Source organism: Bufo bufo, chromosome 5 (genome assembly GCF_905171765.1).
Source record: "Bufo bufo chromosome 5, aBufBuf1.1, whole genome shotgun sequence".
NCBI classification, from domain to species: domain Eukaryota; kingdom Metazoa; phylum Chordata; class Amphibia; order Anura; family Bufonidae; genus Bufo; species Bufo bufo.
In genome coordinates this window covers 114729215-114743088 of record NC_053393.1, presented here as the reverse complement: position 1 = coordinate 114743088, position 13874 = coordinate 114729215, and the positions used below count along the sequence as shown (strand labels likewise).

General features: G+C 40.0%; 1 protein-coding gene across 2 annotated transcripts in view; it reads right to left on the bottom strand.

Annotated features, from left to right (window-relative positions):
• SULF1 (sulfatase 1) overlaps positions 1-13874 on the bottom strand; it is a 113875-nt gene that overhangs the window by 25554 nt on the left and 74447 nt on the right. For both annotated transcript variants that reach the window (XM_040431223.1, XM_040431224.1), the window contains exons 7-11: positions 9638-9788; positions 9198-9373; positions 7651-7779; positions 7217-7273; positions 5723-5852 (exon numbers count right to left, since the gene is read on the bottom strand). In XM_040431223.1, coding sequence (XP_040287157.1) covers positions 5723-5852; positions 7217-7273; positions 7651-7779; positions 9198-9373; positions 9638-9788 — 643 coding nt within the window. The remainder of the gene's footprint in view (positions 1-5722; positions 5853-7216; positions 7274-7650; positions 7780-9197; positions 9374-9637; positions 9789-13874) is intronic.

Genomic DNA, 13874 nt, shown 5'->3' with positions numbered 1-13874 from the left:
ATGTTACTTGACCAGTGGGGGTCCCTAGGCCAGAGATTCATTGGTCACATGGCCTAGGTGCTGCTAACTCACATTCAAGTGAATGGGCCTGAGCTGCAGTACCAAGTACAGCCGCTTTACAAGGTATGTTGTGCTTGGCAAGGTGAGAGGAGCCCACAGCTCCTATCAAAGCGCCACTGCCTCTTCAAATAGCTGATCAGCAGGGGTTCTGGAAGTTGGACCCTTACCGATCAGATATTGATGACCTATTCTGAGGTCATCAATATTAAATGTTGAACAAGCCCTATAACTTTTCCCCAATAAGTGTTCTCGTCCCAAAAATTCATCTGCAGAAGTGCCCAATAGATAGACATCACAGCCATGGTATTTTTAGGAGGTCTTAAAACCTGTATTTGGTGTTGTCTAGCTATCTTCTGTTACTCCACCATGTTATCTCTATGTTCTATCTCCCTGACACTTCTGGCACTTTTCAACATGTGCGAAATCCAACATGTTCAATTCCTATTTTCCCTTATGGTAGTCCTCAAGGCCAGTAAGAAAGAGATTAACGGGCTGTCCATCTGATGCATGAACATGTCAAGCCTTTCAGAGTGAGCAATGCTATTTGTAGCCACTCCTTCATGTGGCTACCACATAAGAATCCTGAACTGTGGACCCCTTTATAAGAATCCTGAATTGTGGAACCCCTTTATAAACTCATAAGGCTTGCCCATATTATAGAACCTTAGTATCATACCTCTGCTGTGTATCCGTGTATGTGATGTATAAACAATGGATGGCGGTTGTCTCCACATTCACGTGAAGCAAGATGGCAGTGGTTTATTCTATTTATCAGCTGTCCCAGGCTACCTCTTGTCCTGCGCAGGCACTGAACAGTAGCTGAACGTGTTTATCTCTAGTATCTGCGCATGCACTGGACATGTTTAGCTACTGTTCAGTGCAGAAGGTCTGGCATCCTGGAATAGTCCAGGAGGTGGTCACATGGACATGGAGGCAGCCAAAGTCTGTTCTTTTTGCAGCACATACATAGTCAGCTAGCGCTTTATTTGCACAGTGGGGGTATGATATAATAATACTTATATTTTTAAATGACAAACTTAATAGGATGATGCTTTTTCTTTAAAGCAGTCAACCACTTTAGGCTTATTGTCATCTTAAATGGTTCCATGGTTTCACATAAGTAGGGATGACCAAATAATGGATCACAGAGAGACAATACACTTGGTAATACCAAGCAAGTAGAGGGGTTTAGTTTCATGGTGTTGATCTGTATGTAAGTTGTAGGATACTTCTCTAGCTCCCATAGGCCATAAATCTCACAAATAGACTTCTACACAGAGAGGCCCACACTTCATAAGACCAAGTTCTGCTATCTCATAGGTTTCAGACCACAGAACATGTTTAGATTATATTCTTGATAAGCAGCACGAATGTTAAGACTAAGAGTCTAGGTGGCCCGAAACATGTCGGCTAAACGGGAGTAAGAGGGAGAAGGCTGCTCTATGTCCTGTCCTGTTCCATATATGTTCAAGTTTTGGCAATAAAGAAATGTCGAAAATAGGACCCTTCAGTGCCGGATCACCTTTGTTTTGAAGCAGCACGTATGGTTAACTTCCAATATGAAGGTATTCTTGAATCTTACGTAATGCATCAATGCTTATACAGTAGGACTCAGCAGGTGGGGGTGTAACAATCCAGCACTAAGCAGAGTAGAGGTTTAGGAAGAAATTGCCCAGTGTGCACTTTTACAGAGCTTAACAACTAATCATTTGTGTGGCAAGTAGGAAATTCTTTGCTGGAGGATTTGGGCTCTGCAATAAGCCTACTATTGGGCATTGGAATGCAATCCTGTGCTAATCTGCACAAGAATTTATAAGAACCAGGATCAGTTAGATACATATTAATAATGGTATATTTCAGAAAATACAGCAATCTGAAATAGGACACCGCTTTCATCAACTCTTTTCAAAAGGTAAGCGTTATTCACTAGAGGTCATGTTTTCTAACACAGATAGTTTCAAGAAAGTGTGAGATGTCTTATATGGCAAATTATGATCTGGCAACTTTTAAAGGATAACTGTCGTATTTTTTTGTTTTTTGGAGTATTGGATTGTGGTGGTTAATATCACCTTGGTGTCCCACTTTTCACTGTGTATTCCATTACCCCTTAATTCCACATTTTTGTTCCCTGTACTGCCTACTTTTACCTGTGCTTAAAATAGAGTTGCTAGGCATGGTCCGATAGACGGAGCACGCAGAAGCAGGCTGCGTGCAAGGTCACATTACTGACAGCCAGGGACTGTAAGTAAATGATTAAAGCCAGGTCCTCCCCAGCAGCTGATAACAGTGCCTGGGCTGTGTGCACTTCTCCCTGTCCCTGCGCTTGGCAGACGCTCCCTCACTCAGCAGAGCTGGAGAATGCAGAGTGGAAGCAGCGCACAACAGGGAAGGGAGATCTGCCATCTGCTCAGTGTATAAATGAAAGCAACATGTGGTAAGAGGACCCCTTTGTGCTGCAGGAGATTAACCCTTTTGGGGGTAGGGCTCTGGTTACTGACACTTTTGGGGGGCTATTGTTACTGGCTAGTGAGGGCAGGCGGGATTAGCCTCAGGGTGAGGGCAGTGGCGGCCATCTTAACTGAATAGTGAAATTGCAGTTTTATGCAGACTGGTTGCTAAGGGCTGAATCTTATTAAATATGGGGTAAGTCAGTCTAATAGTAACTGATTCTGGAATATCATGTTATTAGTAACTACATATATGAAAATTGAAATTAGGGTCTAAATGTGACAGTTATCCCTTAAGGACAGACGGATTAAATTTCAGTATGTGATGAGATTTCTTCTAGCAGTCCCGGTACAGGACAAGTGTTTACCCAAGTGAATAGCCAACACTGGTTCACATGGTGATCTGCAGACAAGAGTTGCTTCTCCTAGTGAAGCTAGTATGTTTATTTGCAGCAAGTGAGTAGCATAGAAATGACCTGTTTGGTCATTGCTTCTGTAGCAGACCTCTACTACATGAAAATAAGTGGTCTCTATTTAGAGAGGACCTTTCACCACTTCTGACATGCCTGTTTTAATAGCTACATGCATCGCCCATGTAATAACAATTCATAAAGTCCTAAGAATAGATGGTCCAGTTGTGCCATTCCTTTATTATTTCTACTAGAAGCTATGAATGAATTTGCTAGCAGTCTGCAGTAAGGGTACAGAGGGGTGGTAACTAGTTGGGGGTGTAACTGCACAGTCTGAGAATGGCAGCACTGACTGGATAGAGACAGATTGTGCAGGTACACCCCCACCAACTTGTTACCACCTCTCTGTACCCTTACTAAAAGCTAATAGCAGTTCATTCATAGCTTCTAGTAGAAATAATAAAGGAATGGCACAACATACAGCCATAAGAATAGATGCTTCAGAAGTGTTAAAACATTGTTATAACATGGATAATGCATGAAGCTATTAAAACAGGCATCTCAGGAGAGGTGAAAGGTCCTCTTTAGGTTCTCAGAATAACAGCTTTCTTCTTTGTATTGTAAAAAAAATAAAAATAAAATTACAAACCAATGAAAAAGAAAACCATTGCCATAGCCAAATATCCTTCAACCTCTTAGTGTTCTGTGTTATTGAGCTGGAATACTCATGTACAACAAAAGGTGAACCACAGAGGATGCCGCATTAAAATGAGGCCTCTATTGGTTCTGGGTATGCCATAACACAAAGCCCTTGTCAGCCTTTCTCATAGTTTGTAGAACATAAGGCAGCGATATCTGCTCATTTTAGTGCCGTTTGCCAACATTTCTGTGAACAGGGAAGCCTTGTACATGTTCACACATAACACAAGAGAATAGGTTTAGCCTGGTGGGAACTCCCATTCTTATTGAGTCCATAGAAAGTACTGGTCAGACTTTGTGGTAAGCAACAACTATGGCTGAGTTTCTTTTGACCCTTTTGTGCTATATTCATCTCCATCTGCATCTCATCTGCTTGTATGCACCAAACAGGTTTGTATATTGTGGCCTCTTCCCATTTGGCAGTACTGTGTTTTGACCATGTTAACTGAAGTTTGCATGGATAACATATATCATGACAACCACAACAGATTATATATATATATATATATATATATATATATATATATATATATATATATATTACAGCACAGACCAAAAGTTTGGACACACCTTCTCATTCAAAGAGTTTTCTTTATTTTCATGACTATGAAAATTGTAGATTCACACTGAAGGCATCAAAACTATGAATTAACACATGTGGAATTATATACATAACAAACAAGTGTGAAACAACTAAAAATATGTCATATTCTAGGTTCTTCAAAGTAGCCACCTTTTGCTTTGATTACTGCTTTGCACACTCTTGGCATTCTCTTGATGAGCTTCAAGAGGTAGTCCCCTGAAATGGTTTTCACTTCACAGGTGTGCCCTGTCAGGTTTAATAAGTGGGATTTCTTGCCTTATAAATGGGGTTGGGACCATCAGTTGCGTTGAGGAGAAGTCAGGTGGATACACAGCTGATAGTCCTACTGAATAGACTGTTAGAATTTGTTTTATGGCAAGAAAAAAGCAGCTAAGTAAAGAAAAATGAGTGGCCATCATTACTTTAAGAAATGAAGGTCAGTCAGTCAGCCGAAAAATTGGGAAAACTTTGAAAGTAAGGGCTATTTGACTATGAAGGAGAGTGATGGGGTGCTGCGCCAGATGACCTGGCCTCCACAGTCACCGGACCTGAACCCAATCGAGATGGTTTGGGGTGAGCTGGACCGCAGAGTGAAGGCAAAAGGGCCAACAAGTGCTAAGCATTTCTGGGAACTCCTTCAAGACTGTTGGAAGACCATTTAAGGTGACTACCTCTTGAAGCTCATCAAGAGAATGCCAAGAGTGTGCAAAGCAGTAATCAAAGCAAAAGGTGGCTACTTTGAAGAACCTAGAATATGACATATTTTCAGTAGTTTCACACTTGTTTGTTATGTATATAATTCCACATGTGTTAATTCATAGTTTTGATGCCTTCTTAGTCATGAAAATAAAAAAAACTCTTTGAATGAGAAGGTGTGTCCAAACTTTTGGTCTGTACTGTATATATATATATATATATATATATATATCATGCATGCATAAATGCAATTAAGCAACTCAAAAGCCATATGAATGTCAAAGGAATGACCTAAGTAGGGTCAGACTGAGGTTCCTGAAGTCCACCAGAGGATTTTTTCTTAGATCCAACCTCTATACTGTCAATAACGTTTAATAGGTTTTAATTCTAAGAAATAGACCCTAGTGGCAAGTGATTTGCTGCCTTTGAAGCCAATTTTTTTTTCTACTGGGTCTTTGGGCCTATTATGGCATCAGAGCCTGGGCCCAATGGAGGATAATCTGGTACTCTGGTGGCCTAGTGCGATCCTGGACCTGAAGTTTAAGTAATTATCCAACCTGTTTACAGGATATAGTCTCTCACTATCTAATTGTATAAGCTTGGGTTTGTAGAAAGTTAATTGGTTTAGACAACCTGAAAGAAACTATAACAATATGGGAAGAACATATATAGAGATGATATTCTAGTTGGAGACAAACCCATAGTTGCTTAGCTGCCTAAAAGTATTAGTTCCATTGTCAGATAAGAAAAATGTATATTGTATTTTTGCACAACCACCATAATTACCAAAATCTAATGGGAGTAAGAATGAAATATGTTCTCCTTACCTGGCCCGGCTGTTCACAAGCTGTCTGGTACCGAGCCTGTTGGCACAGCTCCTTCACGCGCTCATACTTTGGCAAATGATTTGACTGAGGAGTAGTTTTGTTTGGTTCCTCTTTCTTTCTGATGAACTTTCTGTTAAGGCAAAAAGGAAACCGTAATCTACTAAAATAGAGTGGGTGATTGGGTTACAATGAGCTGTTATGGATCCTAAGCACAGTGTCCAAATACACAGAACCGTATTGTACCTCTGTGTGCCCTCAGTGTTACACCATACATCGGCACACAAGGTGTCTATACTGAGATTGTTTTACTATGGAAATCCCTATACATATGTCCTATCAGGACTTGTGTAGATTATATAGGACACCTGGACCTGACACATCTATGCATTACATGATGAGCATTCATTGGAACAACTCAACGCCAACATTTCTTTAGGTTTAATATCATATAATGGGCACTCCAAACTGAGTTACATCAATTACATATTATTCATTACTAACCTAAAGGTGTAACATCTTTTTACATGAAAACAAAGGCTGTATTAGACAGCCAGATTCTGGCGGCGATTGTCGGGAAGGAAGCGTTCCTTCTCAGCAATCGCCTGCTCACTAGTGGAGGAGAACGCTGCTATTACATGCCGCAATCACCTCCACAGCATAGGGAGGAGCGGTCATTATACCATCGCTCGTCTCCATGCTGTCCAGTTGTTTGCCGGCAGTAGTCAGTAATTGCCTTAAAAATTTACATTTTAATTTGGGGGTCCATAAGATTCACCCTTATCATTGGGGAAGGTTTGCTTGCTACAGGCACCTTTTGCAGGATGACAACACAAGTCTTCCACAGACAAGTACCGGCCCGCACAGGACTACTGCCTTTAGTTAAAAGGGTTGCCCCATTAAAAATATTCTACATTTTCAAATCAGTGCCTGTATCCAAATATTTTTGTAATTACATTTAATTAAAAATGTAGTATAGCCACCGAGTTATTCAATCAAATCTATTTGTTCAGTGCCACCTGCTGTTCTTTTCCTTATTTCTCTGTCCCCCTTGCTGAGGTGGACAAACCTGCTCATTCCTCCCCAACAGCTGTAACAAACTGTAGTAGATTATGTACGATTTTCATTTTTTACATTAATCATAGGGAGTGAGTCCCTTTAACATGTATTTACTCAGCACGCCATCCGTGAAATGTAGAAATGTGTTGTGTGAATCTAAAAATATATTTAATTACTTTTTTACATTGAAATAATTATTTTTTTTTAACTATTTGTGCTATTGCCAGCCTAATATGTTGTTTACACATAGCTGGAATGACTTCTGCAATGTTATTGCCCCAAAGATGCATAGCACAGAGAAATAAAATGTAGATTAACGCTATAGGCTGCCCTTGTGCCAAATATACTATTACTCCATGATACATGTTTATATTTCTCATACATGTTAGAGGAATTTCAGTCAGTCCAAAAAAATTTAAAAAAAAGTTAGATTCTTACCCTCTTTCCACCAGGAATGTATCTCTCCAGATCTTGGGTTTTTTATTGGTTCGAAGTCTGAAAATAAAGTCATAATTGTGGGAATAAGAACCAGTTGTCACAAAATGTATGTAAACTGTATTACACTCAGAAGTGAAATAAAATGGAGAAGAAACAGATATAAGACTTTTGTTCATCCAAAATCAAGCCCAGGGTTGTAGCTATTGTGGATGCAAAGATAATGGTTGCACTTGTGCTCTGAAGACTCAAAAGTCCCTCTACCACATGAGGAAGCACCAATATTACATATGACACATGGTAGGTGTAGGCTCTCTTACAAGTTCTGCGTTTGGGGGTCCTGGACTCTGACCAAATAATTTGCAGCCCCCAAATATGCTTCATCTATTAAAATATGTATTATGGACACACATAGTAAACATTTAACAAACACCAACCTATTTCCTGGCCTCTCTATATCCATCAAAGTAAGGACAGACTTCCCATCCATATCAGGAGGAGGGTCCAAACCTGCAATATCCAAAATAGTGGGGGCGATATCCAAGTTTATCACAATGTGAGGCACACTGCAAAATAAAATGACAATTTGGTAAACTATAATTGTACAATAATAGGACAGATTGATAGGCCAAACAAAAGTTTATTACACTTCATATGAAAGGTATAGTACTGAAATAAAGGAGGGATATTTATTAAGACCAGCGATATAGACGCCGGTCTTAGTCCCTTTGTGCTGCTGGTGGGTGCGCCAGGCTTCTACATAAATTTGGCGCTTCCTCCAGTAGGCCATGCGACAGTAAAATCAACACCGGTTCCCTTGTTGGCGTAGATTTAAGTCATTTTCCACGCCAAAAACTGACGTGCAAAATGATAAATTAGACGGGCTTGCCCTCTTTCCCACCCACACCACATCCTATTTTCTCGACACTCGGGAAAAGTGGCGTGAGCGGCAAAAAGCTGCACATTTTGCTGCAAAAACCATGGCGACCAAATGTGCGACATTAATACACCAAAAAGTGGTGTATAATTCATAATAAATATCCCCTGAGTATTTTTTCCAAGTGGTCATTTTTTATAACTTCTGCGATGTAGAATGAAAAAGTGAGCATATCAATTTGAAATGCCGGTTTCTTGGTACATTAGGGTGGCTTGGTCCCTCCCTCGGTGCATTTAACTGCTGATTTGCATATAGACTAAAAGTACTTTTTCTCCAGAGCGAAGCAACGGATCGCTAAGTGAAAGGTATCATTACATTCAGCTCAGATAACCCTACAAGAAATTGTGCTTCATTTAACAGTAAATCCCCTTGTCACAGATTAATTTTGCAAACATTAATTGCAAGCAAAAGCATATATTCTGTAATATGGCCTTTACATTATTTATTATAAGCTGGTGTCTCAATACAAGAACATGGGGATATGTATAGAGAAAAGAAAAAAAGCACCTCTAGAAGTCTTGATGGAGACAATGTAAGTTGATATTGTCCATGAGTCAATAGATGGTATAGCCCGATGGACATTTTATTGTTGACAGTTCCTAATAAAATTGTTAGGCTCTGCCCCAAAATTTCTATGTCAGCCTTAAAATGGCAGACAGCATGGCCTTTCTTTTATATTAGAAGTATTTATACATGTTCACATACTGAATGTCATACGTTCCCAAGACATCACAATTATACATAACTGGTAACTTTTTGTCTCAGTCAAAGAACAATCGGCACACTTGTCATTAGGACCACGTCTTCAGCACAGACAGTTTGTGTACAATTTTTAGGTCCATGGAGAACATCCCTAATAATGTAATTAAAACCCTTTGAGAAAATATTCCTAACCCTTCACATTATAGAAACAGTGTTCAGATATGTTTGTAAAGTACAGTGCAGGCCTTGTGGTCAGGCTTTACAAAATCTATATGAAGATTTGTATTTTGAAAGATATAAATATATGAAAGATTCAATAGCTGGACACCAGAAAAGAGAACCTACATTGATCCCGCCTCCACATTTGGACCACGAATAAAGAAAGGGACTCGAATATCAAAGTCATATGGCATGGACTTTCCTTTCACAAGGCCAAACTGTCCTATGTGGTAGCCATGGTCGGCTGTGTAGATGATGTAAGTGTTGTCCAGTTCTCCAGTTTCAACCAGCATGTTGTATAGCTAGAATATAAGACGGTCAAGCGTTACGTCAAGAACACAAAATAAATATTAATCAAAAATCTCAAAATCAAAAAATATATAAAAAATGGAAATCCAACACTTGATCTATCCTATCAGATAGAAAAATCTGAAATTTTAATGTGTCAAGAACAGAGCAATAGTCTGCAATTTGTGTTGTTGAGAAGCTGTAACTCCAGGAATGAAAAGAACATTTCAGGTGGCATACCATTAACATAGCCAAGAAAAGGAGACAGGGTGAAATACCTTCTCCATCGAATCGTCCACAGACATAAGAGTCTGCAACCTCTTCCTATGAAGCACATTTGTAAACTCCATGTGAATTGGTAGCATGGCACCAGTATACTGCATGATCCAATGTTTGTCCATATTTGGTGCATAGTTGTAGCTTGGAGTTCTAAGGAAAAAATACAAAATGATCCGTAATTTTTTACATTTTATTACAGTTACATGCTTCATTATACTGTACAATTTTAAAACATAAAGGAAAACTTAGAAGTTGTTTTCTGTTTGAATTTTTCTAAAGGCTTTCTATGAAGTAAAATAATCAAAAAAAGTGATATTCGCCTTACAGCTCTCCCCCTGCTCCTGCTCTGATGCCTCCCAGTTCAGCTTAACGCAGAATGCGAACACTCCCTACTGTGGTTAGGGATTGGCTCGGCAATCACATTTTCCATGAGGAATCAGAAAGTAGAGATTTGTGGGGGACAGGGAAGCATCGGAATGGGAGTAATAAATAAATCAACCAGACAATTTGAATGGGTTGGCCTCTTTGAACATCTTTTTGCTAGCCGGTTCCTCCGAAAATAAGCTTATCATTAGGTGTCCTACTACCGAGACACCAATGAAAAGGCTGCAATTTGTGGATGAACCAGAAACAAGTTACAAGTTTTCAGTTTGGCAGCACGGCTACTACAGGGAATATTAAGCATTTTATGGTGCTCACTGAAATCAATGGGCCATCCATGCAATGTATAGATGTGCTAGTTCTGCAATGCCTCAGAGGACTACTGCAAAGAGTTAATTACTGCTAAAAGGTTAAAGGTTCTGAAGTATTGTGAAAGCACTCATTTCTTTATGTACTATGTATACCAAATAGCAATGTTTGGTAATATATAGTTAACATGGGCAGATTTGGTTAGGTTGCCAGGATGATGGACTTAGTCCACCCCCTGGTTAGAGGAGTCTTAGCAAAGCAGAGCTGCAGACAAGACCTACATTTGCAAACTCTTGCAAACTAGGCTAGAGTCCAGAAAACCTTTATTTCTGAGGCTACAGCTGCCAGAGAAGATCCTTTATCCTCAGAGTACCCCAGAAGGAAAGAGATCGGCCATCAGGTTCAGAACCACCAAGGCCATGCAAGATGGCAAGATGTCATTAAGGTACAGCTCATTTATGGCAAGGAACTTGGGTGCTGTGAAAAGGGTTCATTTCCTCTGGCACCCACCACACTTTGAGACATACTCACCATCTGAATCTAAATTCTGCACCCCTCAGCCCCGAAATTGCAGAAGGAGTTGACAGGAACATAATAGCATGCCTGTGGCTATTTGGAGAGACTGCAAAGTGTCCTTAGAAGGAGCGCCAGGGAGCACTACTCATTATCCTCATTGTTGCTGTTAGGAGGAGACTATACTGTGATATACTTTGGAACTATGCCTTTTGCTACGTACTACTACTCCCATCATTGATTTAGTAAAGAAAGACTTTATTTATTGCAACCAATGAGCCAGATCATTGACTCCATCATCCATCCACCTGCCTTGCACCCTGCCAACTACCTAACATGAAGGGCACCCCAACTACCATCAGACAGGAGCCCCAGAAAGTCAGGAAGTGCTCTGGGGAACAATGGATGCACTCTCCATTCATTGTGCAAGCCCAGGGAGCGCCAAAGTGATGACAGCCACTACTGCGCATGCGCCAATGATACATTGAACAATGCTTTTGTGAGAATACAGGGCCAAGCAAGATTATGTATCTAATGTCTGGCCCTGTCAAGCACCAATCAGAAGAAGGGACTGGGAGGGTGAAGGATTGAAGCAGAGGGAGCAGAGACACCCTTGGTGCACTGAACTACTAATTTGCATAATAAGTGATTATCTGCACAACTGCATCAAAGGATTTCCATAAGAAAGACCGTGATTTATTCAGGTTACATATCCACGTTCCTGCTGACAGACTCCCTTCAAATTTAATGTTAATCTTACATTTTCATGATCTGAAGTTACCAAAACAACTGTTCTTAGGGAGAAATTAAGGATAATTGTATGTCCTCACTCTCCATACATACTGCACAAGCCAAATTCCTGGAAGCGATGCACCAGACATTTTATCATATTGAGTGCTGTTGAAAACCATAAATCAAACTGTAGTTTTGCAAGTAGTCTGTGCGGGAAACACACATGAAATCCCTGTCGATTAGAACTACACTTAATTTAATAAACATTTCTGTCTATAATTTCTGGTAAATTTTACATTTCTGAGAAAACACTATTTTTTTTATTTAGCGATGATTTATACATAAAATTCAGTAAAAAGCATACAAGCCTTGAATGTTACATAAATTATTGCATTAAATCAATGTCCGTTAATTAAAGGGGTTGTCCGAGTTATTTTTTTGTTCTTTCTATGTTCCTAACTGGGCAAATGTAACAGCTTTCCAATTCACTCACTTTATCTGCAGTGCCTGCTTTCTCAGATTTCACTGAGGGTCACATGACCTGTGATGTCAGCTTCTCTCCCTGCTCTGATAAAGTTCGTTTACAAGCCTGTAAAGGAGAAGTCACTGTGCTGGCCACGCCCCCCTTCACTGCCGTCTGCTCTGTCCTAGGATTCTTAACCCCTTCAGCTGCACAGACTGGGTAGCTGCAGCACTGACAATTCTCGGCACAGGAGCTGATAGACTAGAGAGAGCATTGCACAAGAAGGTAGGGGGAAGATCCTGTGTGTATTAGCAGTGTCATTATACAGCTGGGACTTGTAGTTCTACACTTACAAGTTGCTGTTGATTCTCCCAGCAGGCAGACATATCACTCAGGGCAGCTCTTGTATCCACTCCCTTAGCAGTTTTATTATACAGCTGGGACTTGTAGTTCTACACATACAACATGCTGCAGAGTCTCCCAGCAGGCAGACATATCACTCAGGGCAGCTCTTGTATCCACTCCCTTAGCAGTTTTATTATACAGCTGGGACTTGTAGTTCTACACATACAACATGCCGGAGAGTCTCCCAGCAGGCAGACATATCACTCAGGGCAGCTCTTGTATTCACTCCCTTAGCAGAGCAGGGGGAGGGGCAGAGATTGTTTTTATTGCATGTAAACAAAGGGCCAGAAAAGAACCAGGGAAATGAGGAAATATATATATATATTTTTGCATAAAACTTGCTTAGCTTAGTTATATATTGCTGCCCATCAGATTTTCAGTGCTATATATTTTTTTCATAACTCGGACAACCCTTTCAACTTGATGAAAATATAAAACTATTCTCATTTTAATGCTAAACTGAATTTTTTTTAATTATAATTGTACAAGAAAGGATAAAAATGTCACATGACTAGATTTTCCATTTTTCTTTTGGTGGACTACTCTCGTTATTTAGGAAAATGTGGCACTTTTAGCAGAACTGTTGGGAATACATAAGACATTATAATACATTTCAGGAGGCGGCTTTATTTTTGCAATCAAACTCATGGCACCCATCTATTATCAGTGGTGCTGAGAAATGTAGGCTTAATGCATTTGGCTATATTTCAGACCTGTGTTTTATTGTACTTATGATTTTACATGGCATAAAGAGTTTGTTTTTTTCTAGAATATCCACTTCTATTGACTCATTGCATTGCAGTAAATGGTTCATAAAGTACATGTAGCTAGGCTGTGTACAAGAACCCTTGAAAGGGTATTCCTATCTTTATTTCTATCTGGGACATTGATGGCATAGGATCGCTAGGATATGCCATCAATGTCAGATAGCTGCAGGTCCCACGTCTGGGACCTGCTCGTATCTCCTCAGTGGGACCCCTGAAGCGAACAGAGAGCACCGATATGCCATCCATGGCCCAGACGGGCTAACCCCTTTAAAGTGGGCTGATACATTAGATAGAAGTTGGTTGATTTTTGAACAGCAGTTGAACAATCGGTTCGCAGACACACTGATTTGCTCAAAAGAGCCATCCACATCCAATGAAACTGGGCAAAGGACAAAAGATCTTGCTGAGAACATTCCTTCAAAGATCTCTTGCCCACAAACAATCTTTCATTAAATGAAAGATCTTTCTTCTGACTATTGGACGAAATTTTCAAACATTGCTGTCCTCTTTTCAGGCTAAAATTATCATTTCTTGTTAAATTTCCCCTAACAAATGATAGATTATGGTTGAAATTGTCAGTTTTGATCAACTTTAGCCTGGCAACTCAACAAGAACGACATCCAGAAGAGGTTCTAGTGGTTGTATATTATCGGATAAAGTGGAACA